The sequence below is a fragment of the Phocoena phocoena genome, chromosome 1, assembly GCF_963924675.1.
Source record: "Phocoena phocoena chromosome 1, mPhoPho1.1, whole genome shotgun sequence".
NCBI classification, from domain to species: Eukaryota; Metazoa; Chordata; class Mammalia; order Artiodactyla; family Phocoenidae; genus Phocoena; species Phocoena phocoena.
The window spans coordinates 133,120,397-133,136,380 of NC_089219.1; the positions used below are offsets into that span (position 1 = coordinate 133,120,397).

A 15,984-nucleotide genomic window follows, 5' to 3' on the forward strand; every position below is an offset into this window, starting at 1 on the left:
GGGAAAGCGTGAGCGTGCTTTATTTTAATAACACAGAAGGAGGGACAGGGAACGGTGTCCCTGGTGCCACTCCCCGGCCCCCCTCTCTGGCCCAAGGTCCTGGTCCTCTGCTGTGCAGATCCAGCTTTCTGTGCAGACTTGAATAAAGGAGCAGCAGCGGCAAAACCAGCTCTCACCAAGGCCCCGCCCCACTGGCTGGGGTCCCACTGCTGCCTCCTGTACCCCTTCCTCTTCGGTCAAGGTGAGACACTGGCTTCCGAGGCATTTCACCCACCGCCCAGCATTGACCCCAGGTGGGTCTCAGTTTTCTGCCAGCCTTTGCTCTGGAACTGAGGGGGCTGCATTCCAGAGTCGATATACTGTCTTTCCATCTTTCTGCAGAAAGATGCAGAGAGGGGCGTGAGGTCACCTGTGCTTGCAGCCCTGCCACAGGCTCACTCTCAGGCACTGGCGGGGAGAAGGCTTGTGCTGCAGATCCGTGGTCCCAAAGGACACCCCGGCTGCAGGGTTAGGATGCACTGTGCCCTCCTCCCACTGCAACGCACTGCAGGCATATCTGTGCCATGGAGGCAGGGGCCAGGGAGAGCTGCGCGTCCAGGCAACATGGAAAGCAGAGCTGAGGAGGGCGAGGGGTTAAAATCCTGTGCTCTGGAGTCCGACAGCCTGAATTCAAATGGTGGTTCAGGTAGGTAAGAAACGAGCTGTTGCTAGAATTCAGCTTTACGTAAAGTGCTTAGAGCAGCGTCTGGCACACAGTAAGCACTCAATAAACAAGCTCTGTCATTCTAACCACTTAGAAAAAATTCAACACGGCTCAATGACAACAGGCCTTATAGATTCTGCATCTCCTTCCTGACCTTTCTCTTGTGTTTCCAAATGAGGAGCCCTGGTCAAAGGCAGGGTGGCTGAACGTGTGTGTTCAGGCCTCTGAGGTGTGTGAGGACAATTAAGGCCATTGCTGGTCCGCAGGGCCCTGCAGAGCTCTTTCTGAGAGGCTGGACTTCCCATTGGCCAGGCCCCCGCTTGTGCCAGTGCCAATGCTCGGGGAGCGGGGCAGAAGCAGTGGCCTGGCCCTTACCTGTGGTCAGGGGAGCTCACCTACACAGAACCTCTGCTGCTCCTGGCAACTAGATGGGGGGTGAAAATGGAATCCTCACCCAGAGAAATGATTTGCAAAACTAGCAACATAACTAAGCAAATTTGGCAAAGGGGAGAATGGACGGAAGTGTTTTGTGATGGGTAATAACTTGAGTTCACTAAAACACTGACATGGAGGCCTTGACCCGTCCTGACCAGAGCGGACATCAGCCGGGACGGATCTGTGCAAGGTAAGCGGCGCAGACACCACAGAGAATCCGGGCATGCGACATGCACTACTGGTCTGCAGAAGTTCACCCTGGAGGTACAGGAGCTTTTTAAAAGAAGAAACTACATTTTTTTTTTTTCGAGAACATGGACTGCTAACCAGACTCCCAGGTAGACTGCTCTGCAGGGGCATTAGACAGGTAGCATTTTATTGCCTCTTAAAGATATGTTGTTCAGAGGAGAAGGCAGAGTTCTTCCAGAAGGAGATTTAATTCCCTTAAAATTCCCTTGAAAATCCAGGAGGTCGACCGGGGCCCATAATGGAGGCGAAGTTCACCTCTGCAGTGTGAAGATAGCAATCGGAAGGCCGGGGGCGGAAACCATGAGACCTACACAGGGGCCACCTTCCCAGTTTTCTTGCTGTTGTTCTCTGTGAGCAGAGCTTAGGGTCTTAGTGTGAGAGCTTCCCTAGGACATCTGAGGCTGGGGTCTGAGGCCACTCTACAACTTTCTGGCCTCATATCTGTCCCCAGGTGCAAGGGACATAGGAACTCAGAGAGCACAGGGTGCACCAACCTAATGGCCCTTTCATGAGAAGCATGGCAGAACCCGAGCATTTTGATGAACCTCTTGGACAAAAAATGAACAAAACAAATTAACCGCAAAACAAGCCCCAAAGTAATTCCCTAAGAAGAAATTTAGGAAGCCCTGGCTAGCAGGCTTACTGACCACACAGATGGAGAACATGACACCCGAGAAGTTCTGCAGGAAGCAAGGATCACCTTCTCGCTAGTTTAGATGTTGCCTGTGGAGGTTTGAATGTTCCCTTAAAAACATTAAAAATCCACACACCAACCCAGACATTTCCCCTCCTCTCTCCTGCTTCCTTTTGGCAGCTGCTCTCTGGCATCATGGCGCTAGATGTCTTTGCTGTCCCCATAATCGTTGTAAGGGATGCTCAGGGTCTGCTCCTCACACGTCTTCCTAAGGTCCCGGCTAAGCTCTGACCAGTCAAGTCCGTAGGGCTTGATCTCGCTGTAGCGGCAGCCCAGGTACTTAAGGGAGCTGCGTCGCAAGCTTATCTTGGGTTCCTGAAGGAGTCCATTGCACCAATTGCTGAGATCCCCAAGCTGAGAAAGGATGAGGCCAGCTTTCCTATGGATCAAGCATGGAGGATGCTTAGGTTAGAAAGAAGAGAAGGCAGGAAAGGTAAACAGTGTGAGACTTTAAACGTCAAGAGGGAAGAGCCCCGTTTATTTTGCTTACTGTGCCATGGCTGGCGCTTAGAAGAGGGGGAACCTCCATAAATACTTGTCAAGAAAATGAATGAACGAATGGAAGAATGAATGAATGAATGAAATAATTAATTAATAAGGACGGACGAGCAGAGTAGGGCACCAAAATGGAAACAAAGAAACAAAATGCAATAAGGACAAATACGGAAGAGGAAATGACATACTTTAGTGGGGATTTATGCTCTTTTCAAATCATAGAGCTGACAAATCGGACCAATTTACTTTAAAGCCAGTAATTTATCACCATTAAATGACAAATAATGTGTTTGACTGGATGTTTCCCTTTTCAAGGGTATTTCTGAACTGAGTAGAAGCCGCCAATATACTGCATTTTGAGGGATATCAAGTGTAACTCATTATGCCTGTATGAAGGTAATTATAGTGTAATAAGGGCACGAACAATAGTGCCCTCAGTGCATATTGACATAGGGTCATTCTTTGGGAAAATGCAGACTCTCAGTGGCACGCATCACCTAATTAACCCCCAGGTGAGCTCCTGCTCTGTTCTGCAATCTCCCTCGGAAAGTCAGGAGGCTAGTGCCATTGAGACCCCTGAGACCCCATCCAAAGAGTGGGAAGAAGACGAGGTGATGAGAGGGCACCTGAGCTGTTGCAGATCCCTGAGAGAATGGGAAGAGGAGGGCAAGGTCTCCCCAAGTTCACACACACTGTAAAGGAGTGATCCCACTGGGCCAAGAATAGGGTGTGAGACCCCCTGCGCATAGCTTGGGGAAGCGGGCTGTCGCCAGGATCTAGCTCACTGGTGTACGGCCTCTTCTTGGCATCCACTTCTGGTGTTAGAGATGGGACTGCCTGACGGCCAGTTCTCAGCCCGCACTGGCTTTGACTCTGAACACTCAGGATAAGTGAAGGAACGGGGATTCCCTCATTTAGCTGTGTTCTTTCCCTTCTTCAAAAAACCATGGGTGACCAGAGACCCATGAAAGAATAGTCTCTTATTCCAACAAGCCCACGTGAGGCTCTAAAATCTGTTCTGGAAAGTTCAATGAACAGGACCCCTTGCAGTATTTATCAACTGCTAGGCTAACTTAACACGTGAGGAAGCATCTCTTTTCTAATGCAATCAACAATTCTTTCCAGAAACTGGAAGTTTCTTCACCAAGTTTAGAATGAGCTCTCAAGAACAAGAAGCACATTCATTTCATGCCTCTTCTTCCGTCCTGGCTACGAGCGTCACAAGGGGTGAGCTCACCACATTCCTAGGAGGGCAAGCGAGAGACGGGCGGGGATGACGGACGTTGGAAGCAAGGTGTTGAGCTGTGGCAGCAAAGTCAAGGGACCCAGAGAGTGTGAGGTCATCGGAGGCCAGTCAAGTTTTCTCCCACTGCAATGGTGGGTCAGAGAAAATCAAACACTCTGCCGACTAAGTCACACCTTATGCAGATTGCCTCTCCTCTGCCCATCAGCCTCTGCCCTTTGGCCAAGCAGGCTTTCCAAAAGTCATCATCAACAGGGACTTTGGTGGCCTTCCTCTTAATCTGTCCTGCTGCATGTCATTAGCTGTTGACACATTCTTGGGATGTGGATGAAGGGGGAGAGAAGAAAGAGTAAAGGGCAGCATCTGCCTCATCTTGAAGAAGTGGATAAAGGAACACATCCTAGCCATCCTTTCAAACAAATGGATTTAATTAGCCCATGGAGTTGTTTGTGGCTATTTTCATTGCTCCCTTTTAAAAAAAAGATAATAATTCATTTGGGTATGTCCTTGACCATCTCAGAGCCTTCTTCTTTCTTAAGAGCAATGCGACCAAGGCTGTCCTCAAGGTATTTCAACTCTCATGGAGGCTTCCATGAATTTTAATGGAATTGGATTTAACTGAAGCAAGGGAATACTTTCTGCTTGCTTGCAGGGCGTATGTACCCTCTGACCCTTTTCTACTTATTCTCACAACTAACTCCAAAGCGGTGAAGTATCTCAAGGCAGGAGACTTCTTGTTTCCCGTGGTTCTCCCCCAGATCCATGACACTGAAGAGCGAAACTTGATTTTCCACAAGCTAATGAAACTACAATTTTCCCCCCTAATATATAGCCTTAAAAAACCAGTATTACACATGAAAGAGTCTCCTGGGAAGACTCCTGAGAGTCTTCTCTTTTTGAGAAGACAGTGTCTGTCAAGTCAGCAGCAGGCCTTACTTTACAACGAGATCGGCATTTTTTCCCCCTGCGCACTTTCTTCATTAACCAATTTTCCTTCTGACTCTTGAGTTACAAGAGAGAAATTTTAAAAGCAGTCCAAATTCCCTTGGAAGTCAAGATGATGTATGCAATGTTAGTGCTTTTCAAATTGTGACATTTATGTTCCTTGACAAAGAACTGCATATATGTACTCAATAAATGTCAGAAGGAGGGAGGAGAGAGCATGAAGGGAATTGGGGAGAGAGCTGGAGAGAGGGGATGATATTAGGTATGAGTAATAATAAGGACAGGAGTAATGGTAAGGTATGGAGCAGGGAGTCTATTTCATAATATATATCTACCTTCTAACCCAGGGTTTGCTTTTTACCAAAATTGAGACAGAACAAATTAAAGCCCCCTTATATATTTCCCTCTGTGTCCTGTCCATAGCCATGGCATCTGTTTGCCCAAGAATAACCAACCTTTATAAACTTTGGGAAATAATTTATGGAATGCAGAAAGATTCTTCCTGACCTTACACATAAAATCATTTTATTTTAGGAAGGTAATCCTAGATTTTCTCCTTTCTTCAAAAGTAAGAAAATAGGTAAGCGGGGCGGGGGATGTCCTGTACAATGGTCTTCTAGAAAAGTTTATAAATTCAGGTCATACGAGGCATCCTGAGACTAAGTCTCCTTTCCAACTGATCAGATATCAGACACATGGGATGACTTTTGGGTGATACTTTTATTGATCCCTTTTGGCAGGAGAGCAAGAATTCTGAGTGCCAGAGGATCCTACTGTATTGATTTTCTTCATTTACTTTCCTCCTCTCTTTCTTTCTCTTCTTTCTTTCCTTCCCTCCCTCCCTCCCTTCCTTCCCCCCGCTATTTCTTTTTTCTTTATGAACTCCTAAATAGTTTTGGGATGTATAAGTTTGGGGACATTCCACGTGAAAAGCCTCTTCACTGTGTTTATCTGAAAATCTTAGTATTTCCAGAGAAATCTTCTCCTCTCAGAGCAGCAATACACAGCCATGTTGAATGGAACAAAGGAAAGGTGTTATCTCTACGCATTCTTCCCATTCCTCTCTTTCCAAGAACTCTATCTGGGCTATATAACCTAAAAGCAGGAGTACTGAGTATTAGGAAGTTGTAGCCTTGGGGCCAGGGCAAGTTGGCAAACACTACATTATCCTAACTTTGGCCAAGTTAGATGTCAAGATGGGTCATTGGCTACCCCCATTCTGCCTTTCAAGAGAATGTAGAATTTAGCTCGAAATACGTCTGTATAATGCATATATGTAAAGTTCATATGCAGTAAATATTTTTGGATAACCTCTTCAATAAAATTCCTAATTTTCTTTCAAAAGACTAAGCTTTTGGCTCCTACGGTTTAGCCTTTGGAATGCTGTGTCAGCATGATAAAGAGGGGGTAAAACAACTCAAGGGCAAAGGTTTTTTCAGAGTTCAGGAAATGCATTCATGGCTTGACTTAAATACAGCATAAATACAGCTTATCCATAACTAATCAGTATGAACCAAGCTGTCTAAAAGCACAGGACTTACAGCAGCTAAGCTCACCCAGGATATCTGCAAATTCATGAAGGCAGTATTATAGTGGAAGAGGTACAAAATTTCAAAAAGCTGAGGTCTTTAAAAGAGATAATGAAGTTTACTGATTACCTGGGGCCTAATTCATCCTCACACCGCCAGGTGAATTCTCCAAAACTCTCGTAATGCTGGTTATAGTGGTAGAGGACTCGATGGAGCGTGGGGGAACCCAGATCCAGGAGGGTGTTGTAGGCGGTCTGCTGCTCCTTCCCACTGGTATAGCCATTGAAGAGATTGTAGATCTTGTCTGCTATTTCTGAGGATGGGAGAAAAGGCCAATAAATAAGATTATACACACACACACACATATATATATACACACACACACACGTATACATATATATATATACACACACACATATATATATACACATATACATAAATGATTATAAATACAGGCACATAGGTGTGTATATGCATGTATATGTGTGTGTATATATACACATGTGTGTGTGATATTACTCAAAGAATACTGTACTGCCCTATCAGGTTTCAGTTTTCTCTTCTATAAAATGAAAGGCTTCAAATAGAATCTCTCTAAGGTCAATTTACGTGATAATATTCTTTGTCTTCACCCATGTTTCCTAATAATACAGAGCCTGAGGCAAGAGCTCATAGATTGATACTTTATTGGCAAATGCATTCCCAGAGAAGCAGGAGGGAGGATAGAGAGAAATGAGGCAAGAAAGGAGGAAGAGTGAATATAAGAAAATGCTCTAAGGAGTTGATGGCTATGTTTTGCAGGAGAGGATGTATGAAGCTATTGGATCCTCACTGGTCCATCTGGGGGAGAACAGAAGAAGACTTTATATCCAGCTCCCATTCAGGATTGGTCCATGGGGACTTTTCACATTTGCCCCCATGAGGCATTAACTCCCCTGCACCTCTAAGCTGCATGCTTGGGTACAAAGTGAGTCCTGCAAAAGCAATGGGGAAGCCCTGGGCAGCGGGGAGCAGCCTTCGGCTCAGGGATGAAGTCGGGAACTGTCAGGTCACGCCTCCAGCCATGTGAAGAACCTGGAGTAGCCACAGTGCCAAAAGCAACCTGGCCCCGTGACTGCAGGAATGCGGGTCTTTTTGCTAGGGCCACCCAGACAGGTAGGAAGGCAAGCTTGTAGATCTGTGCTGACATGTACATTGAATCCAGTGCGTTCTGCAGTTCCAAACGAGTGATCTTTTGGCTTAATTTATACCTCTTACATTTCTGCCTCCAAGGTATACATTGCTAAGATTGAACTCGGTGATGTGGCAAAGTGGCAATGAATTTGTGTAGCCTTGGCATTTTTTCCTGTGGAGCTCAAAGCACTTTATCATTAAATATTTTCTCATTAAACCTGTCAGAAAGGAGATTTGTTGACATTTTCTTCCTAAACAGCTGGGAACTGAGATCTGGAGAGCTTTGTCTCAGATCCAGTGTTAAATCTGGGGATGAAGAGGCTAAGTCTACAGGCTCCTAAGCCAGACTTTGCCCACTTGACCCCCTGTTAGCCTAAAGGCCCTGATCCCTTGTCACTGCTCCAAGTGAATTCAAGGTTGCTGGTGATGACTGAGTCATCATTTTAAGAGTTTCCTGGGTTGGAATAAATAAAATTTCTACCTCTACTCTGCCCAAGCATTGCAATAATTTCCCTTTTTGTCTATCTTGCCCATTGCCTACGAAAACAGGAGCCAGACCTCACTTCCTCAGTGTCCTGAGTGGCAAGACCAAGGCCAGACAAAATAATAGATAAAAAAAATGTTAGCTAAATGAATGAAATTTATGACCTTGGCAGTCATTTGAATCCACTTTGGTGGAGGGTTTCTGGTGATATATCTCCAGACCTGGGTTGTACCAACCCTTTAGCAATTAAACCCTTGTAACCAGCATCTTTAAGCTGCAATAAAAATAATTTCAGCTGAGAAATCCATTCAGATTTTCAGGACTTTAAAATTCTCAGGTTGTTAAAATAAGATCAAGAGATAAAGTGGACAGTGATATAGACTATAAAGATCTCTGGTATTTATTATATAGAATATAAAGAATATAAATAAAAAGTATATAGAATATAAAGAGCTCTGGTACTTATGTATTAACATCCTACTAATTGCCAAGAACTTCACATGTGTGAATTCTAATCCTCATACCACCACTGCACAATGAATATGAATGTCTTTGTGCTACAAATGAGGCCAGGTTACCTGCCCAAGGTCATATAGCCAGTGTGGGCTTGAGTCAAGCTTTAAAACTCTATCTTCCATTGCTCTTTTGCACCTATGCTCAGGTTATGGTAGTGTTTAACCAATTTAAGATACAGGAGGGGCTTCCCTGGTGGCGCAGTGGTTGAGAGTCCGCCTGCCAATGCAGGGGACACGGGTTCGTGCCCCGGTCCGGGAAGATCCCACATGCCGCGGAGCGGCTGGGCCCGTGAGCCATGGCCGCTGAGCCTGCTCATCTGGAGCCTGTGCTCCGCAACGGGAGAATCCACAGCAGGGAGAGGCCCGTGTACCGCAAAGAAAAAAAAAAAAAAAAAAAAGGGCAGAAGACCTAAACAGACCTCTCTCCAAAGAAGACATACAGATGGCCAAGAGGCACATAAAAAGATGCTCAATATCACTAATTATTAGAGAAATGCAAATCAAAACTACAATGAGGTATCACCTCACACAGGTCAGAATGGCCATCATCAAAAAATCTACAAACAATAAATGCTGGAGAGGGTGTGGAGAAAAGGGAATCCTCATACACTGTTGGTGGGAATGTAAATTGGTACAGCCACTATGGAAAACAGTATGGAAGTTCCTTAAAAAACTAAAAATAGAACTACCATATGACCCAGCAATAACACTACTGGGCATATACCCTGAAAAAACCATAATTCAAAAGGACACATGTATCTCAATGTTCACTGCAGCTCTACTTACAATAGCCAGGACATGGAAACAATATAATGTCCAATGACAGATGAATGGATAAAGAAGATGTGGTACATATATATACAATGGAATATTACTCAGCCATAAAAAGGAATGAAATAGGGTCATTTGTAGAGTTGTAGATGGTCCTAGAGTCTGTTATACAGAGTGAAGTAAGTCAGAAAGAGAAAAAAAATCATATAGTAACGCATATATGTGGAATCTAGAAAAATGGTACAGGTGAACCTATTTGCAGGGCAGGAATAGAGACAGACAAAGAGAATGGACATGTGGACACGGGGGAGAAGGGGAGGGTGGTACAAATTGGGAGATTAGGATTGACATACATACACTACCATGCGTAAAATCGATAGATAGTGGGAACCTGCTATAAAGCACAGGAAGCTCAGCTTGGTGCTCTGTGATGACCTAGATGGGTGGGATTAGCGGGGTGGGACGTCCAAGAGGGAGGGGCTATATGTATACATATAGCTGATTCACTTTGCTGTACAGCAGAAACTAACACATCATTGTAAAGCAATTATCCTCCAATAAAAATAAATAAGTACATAAATAAATAAATATTTATTGAGTTCCTACTTGAGAACAAACTCTAGGCATGGTTAATGATCTTAACAGAGACATTGACTGATGCTGGAAGTTTAGGTTGGGAAAGTTTCAATAAGAGAAATATTGTGTCTAAGCTGATGTGCTAGTAGCCTGAAAATCATCCTGTTCGTGGCTCCTGACTCCAGTTGCATCAGGTTGACCATGAGGGACACAATCCCACAATGTATACTCCTTAATAGTTACTGAATACTTACTACTGGACAGGCACTTAAAAACACTTTACATAAATTCACTAATTTAACTCTCACTAGAAACTTATTATCTAGGGTACCATTATGCCCCACCCCATTTTACAGAGTAGTACACTGAGGCACAAGGTGAAGTAACCTGCCCACGGTCAAGTAGTTAGATGGTAGAGCAGAAATTTGACCCTGGGTGGTCTGACTCCAGAGTCTACGTTTCCTGGAACGAGTCAGTCACCATGCTCCTTTCTAAGTGTTAGGGACATAATCATAGGCAAACAGAGAACAGAACTCTGCTCTCATGGAACTCACTGTCTAATGAGATAAACAGATATTGAACAAGGCATTATAATAACAAACTGAGATAAATGTTCTGAAAGAAAGAAACATGGTACTATGAGGGCATCTAGCAGTGGCCCTGGACCCCTTCCGTACTGAGGAAGGACACTTGCTCTGAGATCTGCAGGCTGAGAGGAGTTAATCAGTGAAAGGGGTGGAACTGGAGAGTATTTGAGGTAGTGAGACTAACACGTGCAAAGGCTCCGTGTTGGAAATGGAAATGGTGTGTTGGAGGAACTGAGAAAGGCAGTGAGGCTTCAGGAAATACAGAGATTGATGGGGAGTGTGGGCAAGAAGAGGCTGGTGAAGTGGGCAAGGGTCCCTCCATTTAAGTCCTAATATGCCTGTTACATATTTTGATCTTCATCACAAGAGGAATAGCAATCCATTAAAGAGTTGTAAGAAGAGGCGTTATGTGATCAGATTTCTGTGTTGAAAATAACAGTGCCTTTAACATGCCATGCATGTTAAATGAGGCAATAAATGAAAGTCCTTTCAGAAGGTGTAAAGTGCTACAGCATCAGTGATTTTAATTCAAGTAGGTCTAGGTCTCTCTACCCACTGTGACTTTGAATCACCCTTTGAACATTGTGGGATTGTGTCAACTCATAGCCAACTTCATACAGCTGGAGTCAGGAGCCACAGTTAAGGTGATTTGAGGGGTACCACATGCCAGCTTGGCAACAGCATTTCTCCTATTAAAACTTGCACAACCTAAACTTCTAGCATCAGTCACCATCTCTGTTAATGTGCGTATGCTATCGGTCCGTTAGCTGTCCAACTGTTGACAGAAATTACTAGTTGATCGGATCACTTTAACTGGTGCCACAGCCCCACAGAAGTGGTGCCCAAGAGAGTTAAATTCTGGTTGTGGAGGGGATGTAATAAGCCTTAGAGCAAGTGACGATATCAAGACCTCCAGGGAGCTTCATGAGGAGAAGAAGCAGCGAGAAGTGTGCTATTCGTGTAATGGATGTTGACTGAAAACAAACTCTTCCTAATTGACAGGGGCTCATTCTGGTGCACTGAAGAGGGACAATTCTTTACCAAAGAACTGGTCCATAACAACTCTAAAATACAGAATGAAGATTCTGACACATCTTTGGTAGGGAGGGAGTGATATAGCAATTAATTCTAAATCTGTAGCCTTCCTATGCTAATCTTTCAGATGTGTACCAAAAAATATGAAGAGAGTAAGTTATCCGATCAGCATTCTGAGGGCAGAGGTCACAGGTACTAAAGCACCTGGTACCATGTACATAAGCACCTGGTGCATCGCCATGTGTGTCTGGGGCTTTCACCAGTATCTCCTACTGGCTCTCTGACTTACAGACTATGTGGGAATAACGGGATGCAATGCAGATTTCCGCCAGAGGCAGAGGTTGAGGAGTTCCTGGAAGGCAGATGCTCCTGTCCTGAGCCTTGAATTCTCCCCCTTCCCTGCTGAACTTCAGGTTGTTCTGTTTGACTCTCTTGCTTGCCCTTTCCCCATGGCGAGGGGAGGTCCCTGGAGCATCCCTCTGCAGACTCTGCTGGCCTCAGTGTCTCTTACCTTGGGCTTTGACATCATCCACCACTGGGCAAGGGGTCTTCACGATCACGTCACTTGGCCTGGAGCGTCGTCCTGTGTTGTCCACTCCCCACAGGGTGAACCTGGCAGGGAGGGGAGGGTAGCATTAACAGAGAGAACCTGCAGTCCAGCTGACAGCCAAGCCTTACTGGACGGGCGGGTTTGCCCCTGGCTGCTCTCGCCACCCTGCCATGCACTTACTGCCATCACCAGGTCATAAAGCATGCAGTCTAGAGCCTCTTGCTGCTTCCCGGTAGGTCTTGGGCTGTCATTTGCTGTCTTGAGGATATTACCTCATGGCGAGCAAAGTGGGGTCCCCAGACCAGTAGCATCACTGGGGAAGTTGATAGTAATGACCATTCTCATGCCCCATGCCAGACCTACTGAATCAGAAACTCTAGGGGGGGCGACAAAGATCTGTGCTATGACAAGCCTTCCAGGTGATTCTGATGCCAGTTCCATTCTGACAACCACCAAGCTGAGGGAAAGAGCATGTATCTGTGGAAACAGATGGTCTGAAGTGGGTCTGAAGCCTCCACTCCCTGCCATGTGGAGTTGTCAGTTAACTCCTCTGAGCTTTACTCTCCCTATTCTGTGAAATGGAGCTGATAATAAAACTGCTTGTAGGTCACTGCGATGATTAAATGAGATAATAAAGCACAGGAAGACCTAGCGCAGTACCTGGAGCTCAATGACATTGCATAAATTATATTAATTCTGTTCTGTTCATCTTGTGCCCAGTTGAGGCTTTTATGCCGAGCACTGAGGACTACTCTCCTCTTTAAGTCAGAAGTGAAAACACCAGAGCTGGGGGGTCCTGACGTGCCTGTGACTAGGGGCTCTATCTCCTGTATGCAGTTCCTTCTGACCCACTTAGGTGCTCCCCGCCGTGGACCAGGAGTCCAGAGTGGAAATCTTATGCTACCCCTGGCAACGAGAAGATGTGGTTCTAAGAGCCCCCTCCACCCTTCCACACACACATACACACACACACACACACACACACACATCAGGAAGAGGATGAAGACCCGGCCATCAAAGGCTGAATGTAAAATTTCCCCCTTGGGTGATGGAATTCGATGGAGAGGAAAGAGCAACGCCAGGTTCTGCTACTCAGACAGGAATTTGAATATAACCATGAAGATAACCTCTGGTGTCGGTGCCCGGGACCTCTAACAACTAATCTAGTGAGTCTGAAACAAATCATTAATGCTGCTTTTCTTGTCTCTTTCTCTTTTGCTGTCGCCATGGGAGGTTGCATTTATTGGCAAGTCTGGATTTTCTTTCCTCTTGGCAGAGCTACAGGGAGGAAGAGATGTGAAAAGAAGAAAGATGCCCCAGGACAGAGGGGCCCGGTACATGTTAAGGTAAATGTTAAGACAGTTGAACCGATGAGGTAGAAAAGGAATGGAAATGGCCTAATGATTCCGTCAGGAAATATAAGTTTCTCTCAGCAGAGAAAAGACAGCCTTGCATCTACGACTGCCTCCCCACAGAGAAGCCCAGGGAACGGTCAGTGTTAAGAACCTGTGTGTCCTGATGTGTTGTCTTCCCTCCCTCTGCCTTCTCCAGTCTCATGCTGGAATCACATCCCACTGGATGTGCTGGCCCAGCTGGGTGCAGACCTGCCCGTGTGCTCCCGCGGGACCGCCCAGCCTCCTTGCTGTCAGTCAGACAAGGACCAGGTGCTTGGCTTTCTCATCTTATGTGCACAAGGTGTCTCTGTCCGTTCTACTGTCCTCTGCTTCTTGTCTTGCTACTTAGTTCAGATCTACCACCTCACCTAGTACTAAACCCCTCTCCCACCCTGATCCGAAATCCAGGGACTGGCTTCTCCCCCGTCACCATCCCTCCCATCCCAGGTCTGAGTGAGCCCTTTGCATCCAGCCTCACACACTGGGCTGCCTGGACCCCGAGCAATGGCAGCCCCTGGAATTTTGCATTGTTCCCCACCCCCCATATACACACCTGATCAGCCTTTTGCTACTATTTCTAGAAATGTGACTGAGGCCACCAAACCTGAAGCCAGCATGTCCGCTCTACCCTGTCTGGCACTGCTCCATTTCCCAGTCGTATCTCACAAGCCGGTCTCAGGCCAGGTCTCAACTCCCTCCTCTGCCCTTCTGCTCCAGACCACCTTGAGCTGTTTCTCAGAGATGGGCCCAGAGGTACCCAGGGCAGACTGCAGACCTGCACCTCATGATCAGGGGTTCCCAGATGGGTGAATTCCCCCTCACCCTCATGTACCCTTCATGGAGCAGGGATCTCTCTCACCGGAGATCCTGACGACAGGGCCCCTGACGTGTAGGAAGTCCGTCTCCCTGCTCAGAGGTGGGTCGCTTGATCTTTGTTGCAGACTCTGCCCTGATCCCACTTCTGGCTGCCCCTTCTCATCAGAGTCAGGAGATAGGAAGCCCTGTTTGTTGCCCAGGCACTGGCAAAGTCACAGGGCTGCTAGTGTGAGCCAGGCCCAGGGCCCCGGTTCTCACCTCTGTGCTCTCTTCCTTCACTGGTCCCTCCGCAACTGGGTGTCTGAGCCCACACTCCTGAGCCCGCCCCCCCACCCCCACCCCGAGATCCAGACTGCCTGCTGTCCTGTCCTCTGTAAGACGGCCCTGCTTCATCTTTTCCCATCCGCCTCCCAGGGCCCCGAGCATCGCCTTGGGACTCCAGGTCAGGGCTGGCATCTTGCTACATGATGCTGTCTGCCTGGATATTTACAAGCTTAGGGGTCACCTGCCCTAGACTGTCTACGGTAGGTTCCAGCCACCTTTTGTAGCGCACCCTTATTTAACCTTGAACCTTTAATGTTTAGCAACTTCCCTGGAGAAATTCCCTGAGAAATGTCCTAAGCTTCAGGTACCAAAGTGGCTGTCAGATGGACGCTCTCTCTCAGTGCCTGGGATGCAGTTAATCCTCACCCCTTCCCGCTTGTCCCACTCCTCAGAGTTTGCTTTGTGCTCAATCCTGCTGTGAGTTCCCACTAACTCTATTGGATCTTGGGCTGGGATGAAACTGTGTATGCTGTAATTAATTCTCATTATTCTCACCGGGCAATTAGTAAAAAAATTTAGGACCCTAAGTCCTTACCATTTTTAATGGCAAAGCCCTTACCTTTATTAGGAAACAAAAGTCTTCCCACATCCTTCTAAGTAGAGAGGATGCCTGACCTAAAAAAACATCCTCAGTGGTCCTGGCTCCCTCGGTCCTGGAGGGACCCTGAGGAGTAGTCAGATTATTTTTACTACTGAAGCAAGCCTGGGGAACACTCTATACGTTTCATGTGGAAATGTCGTGTGCAGTTATTTCAGGAAGGTCCTCCGCTTATAGTCAGCAGCATCATTTCCACCCTGGACACTCGTAGGGTAGTAATAGCCAGAATTACTGGACAGAAGAGATAAGCCCTGCTCCCAATCCAGAGGGATAATGTGTAAGTCCATTCACTGTCTCGTCCAAAGCTCCTGGGCCCTTTCCACCTCTGCCTGGCTGCTGGGACTGTTCAGCCTGTTGTTAGAGCCTGTGTGACGACATGTATATTGTGTGTGTGTGCATGCGTGCGTGTGTGTGTGTGAACCAACGCAGCCCTGCTCTGGCTCCAGGGCTGATGTTTTAAAGGACTGAAACTTGAAGTGCATGGAGTATCCTTGGGCCTCCTGCCAGGGGCTGACTGTCTCTGTCTGCGACTTTCACACTTGCCCCCTCCAGGTGTGGTGGTTTCTACGGATGGCTCCAAATCCACTCCCTTTTTCTGAATTATCTGTTCGTTGTCTCACGTCCCCTAAGGCAGCAGCTCTGCTGTGAGGGCACGCTGTGGTGGGGTGTGGTAGGCTACAAGGCCGGGGAGTCACTTCCCCACTCTGGCCTCAGTTTCCTCATCTGTAAAATGAAGATAGAGTACCGGACACACTTTAAGATCTCTTTTAACCAGGATTCTTAACTGTTTTCGTACAGTCGACCCTTCTCAGAATAATGCTTTTCCAATGCATCAAAGTGCATAGGATGACAAAGTAAGCCATCTATA

The 15,984-nt window shown here is 46.5% G+C and overlaps 1 protein-coding gene across 2 annotated transcripts in view; it reads right to left on the reverse strand.

Moving 5' to 3' along the window:
* Positions 1–2,222: 2,222 nt before the first annotated feature.
* The window catches only part of ASTN1 (astrotactin 1), a 316,153-nt gene continuing 302,391 nt past the window's right edge, over positions 2,223–15,984 (reverse strand). For both annotated transcript variants that reach the window (XM_065877622.1, XM_065877613.1), the window contains exons 21-23: positions 11,946–12,046; positions 6,423–6,606; positions 2,223–2,460 (exon numbers count right to left, since the gene is read on the reverse strand). In XM_065877622.1, the coding sequence (XP_065733694.1) occupies positions 2,223–2,460; positions 6,423–6,606; positions 11,946–12,046 (523 nt within the window). The remainder of the gene's footprint in view (positions 2,461–6,422; positions 6,607–11,945; positions 12,047–15,984) is intronic.